This window comes from Polypterus senegalus, chromosome 7 (assembly GCF_016835505.1).
Source record: "Polypterus senegalus isolate Bchr_013 chromosome 7, ASM1683550v1, whole genome shotgun sequence".
Lineage (NCBI taxonomy): Eukaryota > Metazoa > Chordata > Cladistia > Polypteriformes > Polypteridae > Polypterus > Polypterus senegalus.
Genome location: NC_053160.1, coordinates 110,803,672 through 110,821,710, shown reverse-complemented (window position 1 = coordinate 110,821,710; position 18,039 = coordinate 110,803,672). Strand labels below are relative to the sequence as shown.

At 37.8% G+C, this 18,039-nt stretch overlaps 1 protein-coding gene across 3 annotated transcripts in view; it reads right to left on the bottom strand.

Annotated features, from left to right (window-relative positions):
• The window catches only part of phf24 (PHD finger protein 24), a 333,884-nt gene that overhangs the window by 262,592 nt on the left and 53,253 nt on the right, over positions 1-18,039 (bottom strand). For all 3 annotated transcript variants that reach the window (XM_039759156.1, XM_039759158.1, XM_039759159.1), the window contains exon 3: positions 6,348-6,533. In XM_039759156.1, coding sequence (XP_039615090.1) covers positions 6,348-6,533 — 186 coding nt within the window. The remainder of the gene's footprint in view (positions 1-6,347; positions 6,534-18,039) is intronic.

The following is an 18,039-nucleotide window of genomic DNA, read 5'->3' as shown; positions in this document are numbered from 1 at the left end:
ATTGATATTTGGGCTTTGGTTTTTACATATTGACAACAACATTAAAATTGAATAATTTCTTTATTTCAGTTATATCTATACTAATAAAAGGCAAAGCCCTCACTCACTCACTCACTCACTCACTCACTCACTCACTCACTCAGTCATTCTCCAACTTCCCATGTAGGTAGAAGGCTGAAATTTGGCAGGCTCATTCCTTACAGCTTACTTACAAAAGTAGGGCAGGTTTCATTTCGAAATTCTACACGTAATGGTCATAACTGGAACCTATTTTTTCATCCATATACTATAACTAGCAAAATACCTGCGCTTTGCAGCACAGAAGTAGTGTGTTAAAGAAGTAATGAAAAAGAAAAGGAAACATTTTGAAAATAACGTAACATGATTTCTTTACTCTTATGTAATTTTATATAAAAAATAAACTTAAATTTTAAATATCCCAAAAGATTTTGCTCTCCATAAAAATATATCCTGTCAAAATTATACAAATTCAAATATGAACATGGTGCACAACAAAACCTGGAAATATAAATAAAATTTGTTCTTTTCAGCAATAACAAATCAAATCATTCAGTTGTCTTTGCTCTTATGTCTTTTTATCAGAGCTGGACGCCTGGCATCTTTTTTTGGCAACAAGTTTGTTTATGTTTGGTGTGAGGTTCTGTGTTGTGGAGATTCTCAGGATGGACTGCAGGTGCTCATCAGTGAGGCGACTCCTGTGTGCTGTTTTGTTAGTCTTCATGACTGAGAAGAGCTTCTCACACAGATATGTGCTACCAAACATGCACAAGGTTCGAGCCGCATGTAGACGGAGCTGGAGCATTTCTGCGGGAATGGAGTGAATAAACTGTGTGGGCCGTGCAGTATCGTACTTTGCCTTCAGTGTGCCATTACACTGCAACTCAATCACCTCCATCTGAATCTGCACAGGTGCAGTTTCCACATCGATGGCAAATGGGTTGCGAAACAACTCAAAATTCTTTTTTTGTTCTTAAAAGCCACCAAAGCGCCGTGTGAACTCATTGCGCAGTGCGCTCAGTTTATCAGCAAAGTGCGTATTTGGGAACACCGTAGTGCCAAGTTGGTTCAACATTACTTGGCAACAGGGAAAGTGGGGCAAGTTGCACTGGTAGATTTGTGTCTCCCATAAAAGTAGCTTCACTTGAAATCACTTTGTGATTTTGCACGGGTAAAAACGTCTGATGAAGTGTCAGATTCTTCTTTAACTCTTCTGCTTTCTGTATCTTGTGCATTGCATTCAGGTCTTTCAGGTTATCTTGATGTTTTGTCTCATAGTGCCGTCTTACATTAAATTCTGTAATTACAGCCACATTAGCTCCACAAATGAGACACATGGATTTACCGGCAATGTCAGTAAACATATACTCAGCCTCCCATCAGATTTTAAAGGCTCTATGTTCAGAATCACCTTTTCTCTTCGGCATCGTGTGGGCTAGCTTTGCAATAACTTGCAGCATCATAAGCTAGACTTGATTAACGTGGTAAGTGTTCAGCAAGGCAGCTGAAGCGCTGCATTATGGGATCTGTAGTTTATTGTGTTACCAGCGCTTCATATCCCGGGCCATTAATAACAATAATATATAAAATGATCTCGGGCGGATATAATTATACGGGGCGGATGTGGCCTGCGGGCCTTGAGTTTGACACATATGGACTAAATAGAACTTGAAAAGATATATTTTTTTAAATGTGATCGCGCAATTCAGATCGAGTTGACGCGCACTACAGTACATCAAGCCCACGTGCTATTGTGGTTTTGCCTGCGTGCCTCAATAAGTTACCCTCCCCTCCTTCTTACTTTTTTACCGTTCATCTAATGAATACACTGAGTATGGCTTTACTAAAACAATCATTGATCGCGAATAAAGTATCCATTATTCATAAAGCTTCAATTGGTGATCTGTCTTTCTGCGTTAACCGCATATTTTTTCATACGTCTCAAACCAAGGGGATTCAAGGCTAAAATGAATCGGGAAGCACGCGTACATACTCAGTGCATCCCCTCTCGGGACTCGAGCCTCAGACGCAGGCACTAGAGGTGAAGCCTCTACTATTGCGCCACGGCGTGTGGTTTGTCTATTTGAGTGTAGCAGTGTAATTCGGTTTTTGTTCAGCACTCTTTGGAACTGTTTCTTTTTGTCTGCGCACTACGTCAGTTCACGTGAGCCATTGAATCTGGTTTTATATGTCTTCTTAATTATATAATGTATGTTTTCTTCAGTGGTTTATGGAGCTCTTCCCGATTTTCTACGTACTGCGTGAATACGTGGGAGGCATGATGATGTCACACGAAACTCCGCCCCCCACAGCTTTCGAGCTCAACTCCATTACATTATATGCAGAAAAAAAGCTTCCAGTTATGACCATTACGCGTAGAATTTCGAAATGAAACCTGCCCAACTTTTATATGGAAGCTGTAAGGAATGAGCCTGCCAAATTTCAGCCTTCTACCTACACGGGAAGTTGGAGAATTAGTGATGAGTCAGTGAGTCAGTGAGTCAGTGAGTCAGTCAGTCAGTCAGTAAGTCAGTGAATGAGTCAGTCAGTCAGTCAGTCAGTCAGTCAGTGAGGGCTTTGCCTTTTATTATTATAGATACACGTCTGCTCGATGGCCGTAATTTAGTGCCTGCCCATATAAGACCGTCCGCCAGCGGCAATCCAATACAAAACACTGCCGCTAAATATTCAAGGGTGAAGGACTGTGCTTATGCAGACGAAGATGAGATGGTCAGGGTGGTGTTTGGCACAAACTGCGAGAGAAACATTTACCGTAGATCCCGGAATATAAGCCGACTCGGTATATTAGCCGACCCCCTTCTCTACCTACTAAATTACATGTATTTGCCGATGACTGGTATTTAAGCCGACCCCCTTCACCAAGCAAAATTTTCTACATTTCCTTAAAAGTGTCTCTTCAGGTATATTTATCATGTTTATCGGCGAGAATTTGAGACTGCCAGCATTTTTGATGGAAACCAGGAAATAATTGTGGAGAAGTTTTGTTAAATGAAATCTTTGTGTTGAAACTATATACGCAAATACGGTACATCGGCGGGTGGATTTCTGGAGACTCGTTATAAATTTGATTAACTTAAATACGCAACACAGTGGACCCTTGACTTAAGAACTTAATTCGTTTGCAAAGGCTAACCCATAATGCATTCCGATCCTCCCACTGCAACACTTACTTAACCTTTTCATAATAAAAAAGGGTTGTATAATGTGCATAATTTACCAAAACACCAATAATTTTTCTAATGTACTAACCAAAAGTGCCTAGCCTACCAGAAGTAGGGACATTAGGGACTTTAAAAACTCGACTTGATGTTTTCTTGGAGGAAACAAGTGGATAGGACTGGCGAGCTTTGTTGGGCTGAATGGCCTGTTCTCATCTAGAGTGTTCTAGTGTTCTAATGTTCTAAAAAACAGATTAAGCTAGGAGCATGGTGGCGCATGTAAGAGCGAAGGGAGGGTGACTTATTGAGGCACGCAGGCAAAACCACAATAGCACGCGAGCTCGATGTACTGCGCGACAACTCGATCTGAATTGCGCGATCACATTCGAAAAAATGCATCTTTTCAAGTTCTATTTAGTCGACACGAATATCTTTGGTTGGAATGTAAGGCAAATTTACTCTTTACATTTCTATGGTGAAGAAAAATGTATGCAATGATGCCTACATTTAACTTACATTTCTACCAAAGACATTTCTGTCGACTAAATAAAAATTCCTTCTATTTAAAATTTAAATAGAACTTGAACAGATACGATAGTTCATAATATCCACGCAGACTTGCACGTAATAGCGGGAGTCATCCGTTTTAACAAGCAGCGTATTGCACTGATACGAAATAGCCTGCCCATCTTCCTTGATGGATTCTGGCACCCCCTGCAACAGTTGCTGGCACCCCAAAGAGTGTATATATATATATATATATACGGTGGGATACAAAAGTTTGGGCAACCTTGTTAATAGTCATTATTTTCCTGTATAAATCGTTGGTTGTTACGATAAAAAATATCAGTTAAATATATAATATAGGAGACACACACAGTGATATTTGAAATGAAGTTTATTGGATTTACAGAAAGTGTGCAATAATTGTTCAAACAAAATCAGGCAGGTGCATAAATTTGGGCACCGTTGTCATTTTATTAATTCCAAAACTTTTAGAACTAATTATTGGAACTCAAATTGGCTTGGTAAGCTCAGTAACCCTTGACCTACATACACAGGTGAATCCTATAATGAGAAAGAGTATTTAAGGGGGTCAATTGTAAGTTTCCCTCCTTTAATTTTCTCTGAAGAGTAGCAAGATGGGGGTCACAAAACAACTCTCAAATGACCTGAAGACAAAGATTGTTCACCATAATGGTTTAGGGGAAGGATACAGAAAGCTGTCCCAGAGATTTAAGCTGTCTGTTTCCACAGTTTGGAACATATTGAGGAAATGGAAGACCACAGGCTCAGTTCAAGTTAAGGCTCGAAGTGGCAGACCAAGAAAGATTTCGGATAGACAGAAGCGACGAATGGTGAGAACGGTCAGAGTCAACCCACAGACCAGCACCAAAGACCTACAACATCATCTTGCAGCAGATGGAGTCACTGTGCATCTTTCAACCACTCGGCGCACTTTACACAAGGAGATGCTGCATGCGAGAGTGATGCAGAGGAAGCCTTTTCTCCACCCACAGCACAAACAGAGCCGCTTGAGGTATGCTCAAGCACATTTGGACAAGCCAGCTTCATTTTGGAATAGGGTGCTGTGGACTGACGAAACTAAAATTGAGTTATTTGGGCATAACAAGGGGCGTTATGCATGGAGGAATAAGAACACAGCATTTCAAGAAAAACACCTGCTACCTACAGTAAAATATGGTGGTGGTTCCATCATGCTGTGGGGCTGTGTGGCCAGTGCAGGGACTGGGAATCTTGTCAAAGTTGAGGGACGCATGGATTCCACTCAGTATCAACAGATTCTGGAGACCAATGTCCAGGAATCAGTGACAAAGCTGAAGCTGCGTCGGGCTGGATCTTTCAACAAGACAACGACCCGAAACACTGCTCAAAATCCACTAAGGCATTCATGCAGAGGAACAAGTACAACGTTCTGGAATGGCCATCTCAGTCCCCAGACCTGAATATAATTGAAAATCTGTGGTGTGAGTTAAAGAGAGCTGTCCATGCTCAGAAGCCATCAAACCTGAATGAACTAGAGATGTTTTGTAAAGAGGAATGGTCCAAAATACCTTTAACCACAATCCAGACTCTCATTGTAACCTACAGGAAGCGTTTAGAGGCTGTAATTTCTGCAAAAGGCGGATCTACTAAATATTGATTTCATTTCTTTTTTGTGGTGCCCAAATTTATGCACCTGCCTGATTTTGTTTGAACAATTATTGCACACTTTCTGTAAATCCAATAAACTTCATTTCACTTCACAAATATCACTGTGTGTGTCTACTATATGATATATTTAACTGACATTTTTTATCGTAACAACCAATGATTTATACAGGAAAATAATGACTATTAACAAGGTTGCCCAAACTTTTGCATCCCACTGTGTATATATATATATATATAGAGTACAGGCCAAAAGTTTGGACACACCTTCTCATTCAATGCGTTTTCTTTATTTTCATGACCATTTACATTGGTAGATTCTCACTTAAGGCATCAAAACTATGAATGAACACATGTGGAGTTATGTACTTAACAAAAAAAGATGAAATAACTGAAAACATGTTTTATATTCTAGTTTCTTCAAAATAGCCACCCTTTGCTCTGATTACTGCTTTGCACACTCTTGGCAATGGTTTTATTTCAGGTGACTACCTGTTGAAGCTAATCGAGAGAATGCCAAGAGTGCAGTGCAAAATTGATGGCCCAGGTCTGTGGTGTAGCCCTACCACTACAAAGGACAAAACAATGAATAAATAAATGTCCCTTTAAAAGTAGTAGTGCTCTGGCTTGGCTTCATGGGTTCTTTTAAAAGTCTAACTCATTTACTAATTCCTTCCAGTTATCGTTTTCCGCTGCCTTGGCTCACTGCACCACTGCCACCAAATGAGACAGTACGGCATATTCTGCTATGATACCAACATTCAATATCACCATTCTTTGCTGTAAAAAGAAAATCTCTGTAAAGATATTGGATTTTAACAAACTAAAGGCATATTATTTATAAGATAAACACCAGCAGTGAGTCACCTATAAAATCCCAGTGTTTTGGTCAAACTCAAAAATCTCAAAGAAAGAAAATACATAATGAGGTGCTAAATTTAGACAGTGAAGAAAAAGGGGACAACAAAATCAACTTACACAGTAATAACAACTCCACCCAGTAGCAGTATGTGCAGTTTCAGTCAGATGCTGAAGGTTCTTTTTGTGCAGGTAACCCATTTCTCTCAGACAGCCATCATGAAACACACGTGTGCAGATACGACATGGGTAGAGATCTTCAGCAGTCCACACTTCACAGATTTCACACATCTCGTCATTAACAAGCTATGGGTAAACAAAGACATGAATATAAGGCAGCAAAGACAAATTATTTAACACTTATGTTGCACATTTGTTATATATAGAAGAAACTACTGCAGTAAATAGTATCATGTCTTACTTTTCCATAACATCTATGATGCTCATTCTTTTACATTCTTATTTCACTGATTCGGTTAAAGAGTGCACTTTTTAAAACACTGAAAAGATAGTGTTTTTAGTTGATGTAAACTCTGTGGACACAAATCCACAATTCTGTCATACACTAAAGTTTTGATTTATTTTTGCAACCTACCCATTACATTTTGTTATATTGTGTAGGATGTCTGTATATCAACTGTTTTAGGGGGTTTACTTTTCTGTTTTTTAACAATCAGCATGAATAATTATGTATTCAGTTTCATCCTGGATGCAATAATTTTTTAATGATTTTTCTACATCCATCTTTTTTCAGAACATATCGCCTATTACAGTTTCATGGCATGATGGAGCACATTCCAAAACTATTTTGCAAAGACAGGAATCAATAATGGAAGAGGTACCGGTCTGTTTAAGGAGACATTCAGTTTACTCTCACCAATTTTCCTAATATGCATGTTTTGGGGAATAGGATGATAAGTTTGTCTGAAACCCATACAAACATGAAAAGAATATATATGTAATATCAACCCACTAAATAAGCAAATCAGGATTCAAACTAAATTTGACGAAGTTGTGAAACCATAATACAAACCGCTATACCACTGTGCAGCTTACAGCATTTTTTTATTTTATATTAAATTAGCAGTACATCAAGTAACTTTTCCATCCAAATCTAATTTTATAAACAAAAGCCAATGCCTGCTTATTATTATAATAGTATGTGTTTTATAGCTTGTTAGTGCTATCATTTTGCAACATCAGTCCATTTTTATATTGCAGATATTCTTTTCAGAGAATATCATTAACTCATCTGTGGCCCAGAGCAGATTAGTTTTTTTTTTATTACTTTTTTTATTTTATCTTAAATTAGCAGTACATCAAGTAACTTTTCCATCTATCCATCCATTTTCTAACCCGCTGGATCCAAACACAGGGTCACGGGGGTCTGCTTCAGCCAATCCCAGCCAACACAGGGCACAAGGCAGGAACCAATCCTGGGTAGGGTGCCAACCCACCGCAGGACACACACACAAATACACCCACACACCAAGCACACACTAGGGCCAATTCAGAATCGCCAATCCACCTAACCAGCATGTCTTTGGACTGCTGGAGGAAACTGTCAACATCAACATCAGTCCATTTTTATATTGCAGATATTCTTTCCAGATAATATCATTAACTCATCTGTGGCCCAGAGCAGATTAGTTTTTTTTTTTACTTTTTTCCCCATTTCTATCTAAATATTGTACTTTTACAGAAAATTCATGATGAATAAACACAGGTATAAACTGGAAAAGGTTATTTTGTGAATTTCCCCTTGGGATTAATAAAGTATCTATCTATCTATCTATCTATCTATCTATCTATCTATCTATCTATCTATCTATCTATCTATCTATCTATCTATCTATCTATCTATCTATCTATCTATCTATCTAATACTGAAACTGTACTTATTTCCAAAACACAGTAGGTGTTACAATAAAAGAGCTATAATACAAAAATCAAACACACATAAAAGATATGGGCTGTCACACACATGCGAATAGGGGACATCATCAGGGCTTGCATGTTAATTGTAATTCCACTGCAAGTCAGGAATTGGCACTGTCGTTTACATCTTTTCTCCTTTCTTGCCCTGACAAAACTGAGGATCTATGAAGCTCTTTCTGACAACAAAACCACCACTTCCTCCCAGAGCAACCTAAAATGATGCCACCACCAGAACACAACAGTCATTTTTATATTCATGCCTGAAAAGAATTTACACTGGAGCACTGGCTGCTACTTGAACCATTGCTTTGCTTTCTTGGCCAAAAAAACATACAAAGGTACAAAGAGTTTACCATCCAGTTCTCCAACCTTTATCTTTGTACTTTGTTTTTATTACAGTAGTGTGTTTAGCAGGACTCTTTATTATAACACGTCAGAACCAGTGGACCTCACTGTGGTTGTCGCAGCACTGTCTGAACAACACCAGACTCACTAAGCACAGGTGACCAATCAATGAACTAATTTTGCTTAAGCCAAACGGACAGCAAGTAAAGCTTTGAACTGTGAACTGACTGTCAACGCAGTACGTAGAAAACCAGGAAGCGCTCCAAAAAGCGCTGAAGAAAACATGCATTATATAATTGAGAAGGCAGCGAAACAATAATAAGCGAGCGAGTTACATATACAACCATATTCATGAGTGCTGCTACTTCGGAAACAAAGCATGGTGTAAACCTAAAGTTTAAATTAAGTTCATAGACACGCTGCCGCTGGCATTTGTAATGCTCACGGGTAATGCGGGATACAAGTTTAATGAGAGGACGCAGGATATAAACGAGAGTTTTGATCACTTTGTAACTAAGTTAAAATTGCAGGTAAAGGGCTGTGCTTATGCAAATTCCGAGTGACTGTGTTTGTGGGGGATTGACAGTCAAGGCGGGTGGGGGAGTCACGTCATCATCTCCCCTCCCATTCACCTCATTTCGCTCTGAGCTGAGCTCCGAAGCTAACGCAGTCTTATAGAAGTGACTTTGTGACGCTGCTACCAAATACTCACAGAAAAATCCACAAGTTAATACACACGCTGTCTGTAGAGTTTCTCCAAACTGAATCCTCCAGGCACTACTTACAAAAGGTTACAGTGATAATCGTGTTATGTTATTTTTAAAATGTTTCCTTTTCTTAGCACAAGCACAGCTGAGAAGCTTCGATTCATGTGCTCCATAACGCGTTAAAAAATAATGCATTTAATCACACTTTCAATTCCAAGCAAAGGGGAACTTCTGTCAATGGATGATTTCCTGGTACACCGATTACATTGATCAGCGTTTCCCGATTCATTTTACCCTAGCACTCAATTGGTTTGAGAAGAAGTATGAAAAAATATGAGGTTAACAAAGAAAAACAGATCACCAATTGAATCTTTATGAATAATCAATTTGCCATCAATAATTCTTTATATATTCCAGCGATGACTTTATATATTCAACTTTTGACTTTATATATTCAGAAACAAGTTTAACTTTATATATACCAACATTGACTTTATATATTCAAGTTCTGACTTTATATATTCGGGAATGACTATATATATTCAAGTTTTGACTTTATATATTCGGGAATGACTTTATATATTAAAGTTTTAACTTTATATATTCTGACGCCGACTTTATATATTCAGAAAATCAATGTATTTGCCTGCTTGGTACCAGCGTCAGAATATATAAAGTCAGCGCTGGAATATATAAAGTCAAAAGTTGAATATATAAAGTCATCGCTGGAATATATAAAGTCAAAACCTGAATGTACAAAGTCAGCGTCGGAATTTATAAAGTCATCCCTGATTATATAAAGTCAACATCGGAGTATATAAACTCACTCCTGAATATATAAAGTGAAAGTCAAAATCTATTGATTGAAACGACTCTGAACTGAACTAAGTTAACAAAAACGTATTCAGAAAGATAAATTAAAAAAACACTGTTCGGTTAATGTTTTGAAAATGATGCATGTGCCCTGCCCAGAATTGGTTCCTGCCTTGCGCCCAGTGTTGGCTGGGATTGTCTCCAGCAGACCCCCGTGACCCTGTGGTCGGATTCAAAGTGTTGGGAAATGGATGGGTATTCCAGTGCTGACTTTGTATATTCCAACGCTGACTTTATATATTGAAGTTTTGACTTTATATATTGCAGCGCTTACTTTATAGCCTGTATTCCGATGCTGACTTTATATATTTAAGTTTTTACTTTATATATTCCAGTGCTGACTTTATATATTCAGAAACAAGTATTGACTTTATATATACCAACGCTGACTTTATATATTAAAGTTTTGACTTTATTTATTCCGACAGTGACTTTATATAATCAAGTATTGACCTTAAATATTCGCAAATGACTTTATATATACAAGTTTTGATTTTATATAGTGAAATGTACAGTAGTCATCATTGCATAACTTTTTCTTTACCATAGAAATTTAAAGACTAAATTCAACTTCCATTCCTAACAAAGATATTTCTGGCGACTAAATAGCTACTTATATCCAAATTCGAGCTATTGAGCTGTCGCCTGCCTGCTTGAATAAATCACCCTCGCTTCGCTCTTACTTTTTTACCGTTCATTTAATCATGGCTAGTGGCGGAAAAATTATAAAATGGAAGGAGGAATACACTGAGTATGGCTTTAGCAAAACAATTATTGATGGCGAATAGATTATTCATAAAGCTTCAATTGGTGATCTGTTTTTCTGAGTTAACCTCATATTTTTTCATACTTCTTCTCAAACCAAGGGGGTGCGAGGCTAAAATGAATCTGGAAGCGCTGATCAATGTAATCGGTGTACCAGGAAATCATGCATTGACAGAGTAAGTAGTGTAAGTAGTGCCTGGAGGATTCAGTGTGGAGAAACTCTAGACACAGCGTGTGTATTAACTTGTGGATTTTTCTGTGAGTATTTGGTGTCAGCATCACAAAGTCGTAACACTGCGCTACCTGCGGAGCTCAGCTCAGAGCGAAATGAGATGAATGGGAGGGGAGATGATGAATCCCCCACCTGCCTTAACTGTCAATCCCCCACAAACACAGTCTCTCGGAATTTGCATAAGCACAGCCCCTCACCTGCAATTTTAACTTAGTTACAAAGTGATCAAAACTCTCGTTTATATCCTGCGTCCTCTCATTAAACTTGTATCCCGCATTACCCTTGAGCATGACAAACGCCAGCGGCAGCCTGTCTATGAACATAATTTAAAGTTTAGGTTTACACCGTGCTTTGTTTCCGAAGTAGCAGCACTCATGAATATGGTTGTATATGTCACTCGCTCGCTTCTTATTGTTTCGCTGCCTTCTGAATTATATAATGCATGTTTTCTTCAGCGCTTTTTGGAGCTGTTCCTGGTTTTCTACGTACTGCGTTGGCAGTCAGTTAACGTGATTACGTGGGAGGCGTGATGATGTCACACGAAACTCAGCCCCCCACAGCTTTCGAGCTCAACTCCATTACAGTATATGTAGAAAAATAGCTTATAGCTATGACCATTATGCGTAGAATTTCAGAATGAAACCTGCCCAACTTTTGTAAGTAAGCTGTTAGAAATGAGCCTGCCAAATTTCAGCCTTCTACCTTCACGGTAAGTTGTAGAATTAGTGATGAGTCAGTGACTGAGTGAGTGAGTGAGTGAGTCAGTGAGGGCTTTGCCTTTTATTAGTATAGATATATATATAGATAGATATAGATGTGTATATATATATATATATATATATATATATATATATATATATACAGAAGATACTGTATATATATATAGATATGACAACACTCATATCAATGACAAAACAATTACATTAACAATCATGTTACGTTATTATTTAAATTTTTCCTTTTCTTTTTCATAACTTCTTTAACACACTACTTCTCCGCTGCGAAGTGTGGGTATTCTGCTAGTCTCAAATAGATTTCAAGATATCTTGAAATTATATGCTGTACATTTTGAGATATCTGAAATGTAATTCAAGATATCTCGAAATAAGTTCCTGTGCATTCTGAGATATGTCGAATACATTTAGAGATATCTTAAGATAGCTGCCTGTGCATTAAAAGATATCTCTAATACATTTTGAGATATCTCAAAATCACTTCCTGTAAAATTTCCTATTCTTTCAAAGGGACTTCCTGTCTATTTTAAGATATCTGAAAATGTATTCAAGATATCTTAAAATGCACAGGAAGTTATGTTGAGATATCTGGAAATGCATTTTAGATATCTCAAATTAAATTACAGATATCTTAAAATGCACCTATTTTAAGATATCTAAAAAGAATTTTTGGATATCTCAAATAGATTTCAAGATATCGTGAAATGATATGCTATACATTTTGAGATATCTGAAATGCATTTCAAGATATCTTAAATGCAATTCAAGATATCTCGAAATAGGTTCCTGTGCATTTTGAGATATCTCAAATACATTTAGAGATATCTTAACATAACTTCCTGTGCATTAAAAGATATCTCAAATACATTTTGAGATATCTCAAAATCACTTCCTGTAAATTTCCTATTCTTTCAAAGGGACTTCCTGTCTATTTTAAGATATCTCAAAATGCATTTGAGATATCTTGAAATGCACAGGAAGTAATTTAAAGATATTTGAAAATGTATTTGAGATATCTTAATATGCAGAGGAAGTTATGTTGAGATATCTGAAAATGCATTTCAGATATCTCAAAATGAATTTGAGATTTCTTAAAATGACTGGGGAATTATTTTAGGATATCTCGAAATATAATTAAGATATCTTAAAAAGCATTTAAGATAACTTAAAATTCACTGTTGTTTGAGATATCTAAAATACATTTTTAGATATATAAAATTAATTTCACAATATCTTAAAATGTGTCTCTGCTCCATTTCAGATATATTACAATATATTCCTAGATATCTCAAGTTGTATTTCAAGATATCTCAAAAGCATTTTCACATACTGTATCGACAATACAATTTAAAGGTTTCTGAAATACATTTCCAGATATCTCAAAACAGATTCCTGTCCAATTTCAGATATCCAAAATACATTTTCAGATATCTCAAAAGCCATTCCTGCTCATTTAAATATATCTCAAATACATTTTGAGATATCTTATAATAAACTGCGTCCCATTGAAAGAATAGGCATTTTTACAGGAAATAATTTTGAGATATCTCGAAAATCTATTTGGGATATCTGAAATTGGACAGGAATATGTTTTGAGATATCTGGATACCTTAAAATGCGTGATAGGTCAATTTAAGATATCTGAAAATTAATTTGAGGATATGTTGAAGTGCAGGCACGGTTATTTTGAGATATTTGAAAATGTATTTAAGATGTCTTGAAATCCATTTCAGATATATCAAAATGTATTGCAGATATCTTAAAATGTAAAGGAAATTATTTTACGATATCTCAAAGCAAGTTTCAGATATCTGAAAAAGTATAGATATCTGAAATTCATTTTGAGATATCTCTAAATGTTATTTTGGATTGCCATAGGAGATTGTTTTGTGCAATTATTTGATCACACTGCCAGAATATCTTGCTTTGTCTTTTCTCGCGTTATAAGGGACCATCATTGATAACAGGGCTACCTTTCATTACAATGCAGACTAAGTCTGGAAACTGAATAGTTTAGGAATACAAAAGTATAATGATACCTTTTTTGTAACTGGCTCCTCTTAATCAGAGTCTACTCTGAGGCTCTCACAAATTTAGCTTCTTGCCCTATTATGGAGGGCCAACCCCACAATTCTGTGGAGACTTTAATTTCTGCTGCATGTTTTCTTGATCTGATTCTTTTGGTCATTACCCACAGCTCATGACCATAGATGAGGACAAGGAATTAATTAGTTTACTGCAAGCTTTGTCTTTAAGGTCAGCTCCCACTTCAATAAACTGCCATCAATAAAGTTGATAAAGCTCTCACAGGAACAGCTATTGTTCCAATCCATTTGTTAATCTCATAGTCCTTTCCTCCTTCAATCCATCTATCATGAACAAGAGCCAGAGATATCTAAACTCCACCATGGGCAGTTGCCCCCCATTCACCTGGACAGAGCAAAACTCTTAAAAGAGAGAACAATGATCTCAGATTTAGAGGTGCTGATCTTCACCCCAGGCACTTCACACTCAGAAGTGAATCACTGGACATCCTCATATCCTGAACTGCACCTTCATATCCTGTCTATAAAATCCACAAAAAGGAATGGTGCAAAGGCACAACCTTGTAAGAGACCAACACCCACTGTAAACAATCTCCTTAAATACAGCCCTCATTTTGTTTGTATAGGCAACAAATAGCAGGCAAATGAGGCCCTGTTATGTCATATTCCTGCAGCAACTGCCACATCATATGTCATCAGCACAGTAAGGTGTATTTTCCAACAAACTACCCAAATACAGCCCTCATTTTGTTCATATAGACAACAAATAGCAGGAAAAAGAAGCCCTGTTACTCCATATTCCTGCAGCAACTGCCACAGCATATGTCAACAGGACAGTCAAGTGTATTTTTCAAATTCAAAAGACACATACAGACTGGTTTATCATATGCCCATGTACACTTCGGCAACTGTGCAAGGGAGAAGAGATGGCCAATTGTTTTACAGACAGAAAGGAATCTACATTGTTCCTTTTTGTATCTTAGACATAACCTGGGAGGCTGAGAAGTATGATCCCTTCATATTTGGAATACATCCTCTGGTTACTTTTCTTAAACATGAGGACCCCCCAATCTAGTCTGCCAGGTCAAAGGCCTTTTACCCACCCCTTCCAAGGTGTACCAAATAGACATGTTCACCATGCTGTCCCAATGATGTTCAGTGCTTTCAACATCTCCGGTTGAATCTCATCCACCCCAGCAACCTTAACACTAGAATCCCTAAAGCCAGGCAACCTTAAATTCCCTTGCATCAACGTCTTTGTTTTGCAAATGTGTCAATCAGCACTTGCAGCAGACAGCCTGTGATCCCATCTCCCACCAAGGCAGCTGAAGTCAAGATAGACACAAAACTCTCAGAGCTGAAGTCTCTTTATCTAGAAGATAGGTGTCTGGAATTGCATAGGGTAAATAATATGTTGTTATTTGGAGTAGATACATGTAATGTAGGATGAAAGGAAATGTAAGGCAAGAAATGTTGAACACATAACTAAAAACAGCTAATCTAGCAGAGAGGAGATTAAAAATAAACTGTATTTGTTTCCCATTGAATCACTGCTGCTGCTGCCGCCGCCGCTCCCGAAGCACACCCCTTTGAAGAGAAAGGTTTTCTGTTCTTTTAATTGAGAGATGGAGCCGTGCCCTCCAAGTTGACACAGAGCCCGGATCACTCCTGAAAGAGACTATTTTTGATTGAAGTATTTGAATAAAGTTTTTGTCTCTGGAATTTCCTGAGTGTATCTGTGCAACTTTGTGACCCAAGTGTGACAATGTGAAGACTGAAGTCCAAATATCAAATAAACAATTTCACAAAAGGTATAACAAAATAAGTGCAAATTTATTCAAGAATATAACTGAAGAAAAAGAAACTGTTCAATTTTCATTTTGCTGTCAATGTGTAAAAACTGAAGCCCAAATATTACTTGATACAAAGTAGATAAGTCCACTTGACTGGTGCAAAATTAAAGACTGCTGTCTAATAATCAAGAGGTTGGTAGCTCGAAGCAGAAACACAAACACAGCTCAGTCATTTCTTCTTGGGGTCTTGTTGAGGAAACAGACACTGCAGTGTCTATGGTGAACATTACTTCACCTCGCAAAAGACTTCCCGATCAAAATGTCATTTGAATAATTTTTTTAAATCCAAGAATCCAAGAATAAAACTGAATAAAAAATCATTTGAATGACATTTTAATACAAATGTTTGAGTGTGAGTAAAAGTAACATGTTTTAAGTACCATAAATTTACACAGGATGTTCCAGACTCACATCAAATGTATGTTTTCATTATATTATAATAATACAAGCTTGCTAAACAAAGTGCTAAAACGCAGAGATGATGCATGATTCAAACCTATTACCTTGCCATTGCTAAACAGATGCACATCCACTGCATCATCTGTGCAGATCCGTGACAGAGCACAGATCTGCTCTAAGACTACAAGAGAAGCTCCGCTTCCTCTACTATGTCAGAAAACAAATGTTCATATATGCACTGTCGTATTTATATTGGTTTTAATAAAAGTGCGCTAGAACACGTTCAACTTCATGACTAGCTCGTTCAGAATCAGGTATTTATTGTAGATTGTTTGACGCGATTTTCTTGTCATACATTTCCGTGCAGCACAGCGCTTTAAACCCTCCTGAAGCCCAGCTTCACTGGAGCTCTATGGGCAAGCACAGAGGAGCTTTTTTCACTGGAGAAAAGCTGGATGGTAATTGGATAAATGCACCAAAATCGTGACTTCCAGGGAAGCTCAGCTTCTCTGGGAGTGAATGGAGCAGTGGGTGGGCCCGGACGCTGGGCTGCTGCATGATGATTGGAGGAGCTGCTTAAAGGGCGAACCCCTTTTTTGATTGACAGCATGTCTTAAGTATACATCAGCACTACAGAGATTCGACTTCAGTTTCATGCGGATTTGCAGGTGAAGTCGTACGACAAACTGCTGCACTCTGTATTGTTTGCTGGTGATATAAACCATTTTTGTTTGTACAAATCATTCTTTAAATAATAAAAAAAAAACATATTATAGCGTTCTTGACTTTGCTCCTTGTTTCAGCATTGTAAAGTTAGTTCATTCATATAATTAAAGTAGCTTGTGGAAGGGGAAATAGCCAGCTAGCAAGCTGTGCATAATGGCAGACGGTGCTAATATTGTTGACGTGCTTTTGACAAAACCATTTAGTAGTCATCCTTATGAGGAGAGACTCAGAATTAAACGGCAGGGCAGACCAACGCCCAAAATTGATCTGGTGCAAAAACCAGGAAAAAATAACAGGTCTTTTCAGCTATCCTGGTATGACAAGGTGAACTGGCTGACTGGAAGTGCTGTGACAAAGAAAATGTACTGTTGGCCATGCCTCTTGATGAAACCTTCTCAGAGAATGGGATGTGTTTGGTCAAACGTGGGTTTTGGGGATCTGGGTAACTTTGACAGGGCATACAAAAGGCATGAAAAGTGCAAAGAACATGTGAGTTCATGTGCAAGGTTAAGTTGTCTGGGCAGGGTCAGGGTTGAACATGCAATCAATGAAGGTCTTCGCTTTCAGGTGGCAAAACATAATGAAACAGTAAAAAAAAACAGGGCCTTCCTAAACCGTCTAATTGATGTGACTTCCTTGCTTGGCCGTCAGGAGCTGGCATTCAGGGGGCATGATGAGAGTAGTGAATCAGCAAATAAGGGGAATTACAGGGAATTTACAGAAACATTAGCTAAATATGACTCTGTCTTGGCCACACAATTTCAGTCATCAGCTGTGTTTTCTGGTATATCCCACTCAATACAAAATGGCTTGATCTCTGCTCTCGCAGCCACTGTTTCTGATCATATAAAAGGTGAAATTCAGACTGCCCCTTTTTTTGCATGGCAGGTGGATGAAGCAACTGACATATCTTGCCATGCCCAACTGTCTGTCATTGTTAGATATGTGGATAGTGCAGGTAAAATTCAAGAGTGCTTCACTGGATTTTTGGATGTGTCAGGGGGTAGAGATGCTCAGTCTGTGTTTGAAGTTTTAAACGAGAACATGCAGGGCTACAGTTTTAGAGAAAAACTTGTGGCACAAACCTATGATGGGGCTGCTGTCTTTGCTTCTTCTCTTAATGGCCTACAGGTCAAAGTTAAAGTAATAGCCCCTAGTGCAGTGTTTATGCATTGCTATGCACACAGACTGAACC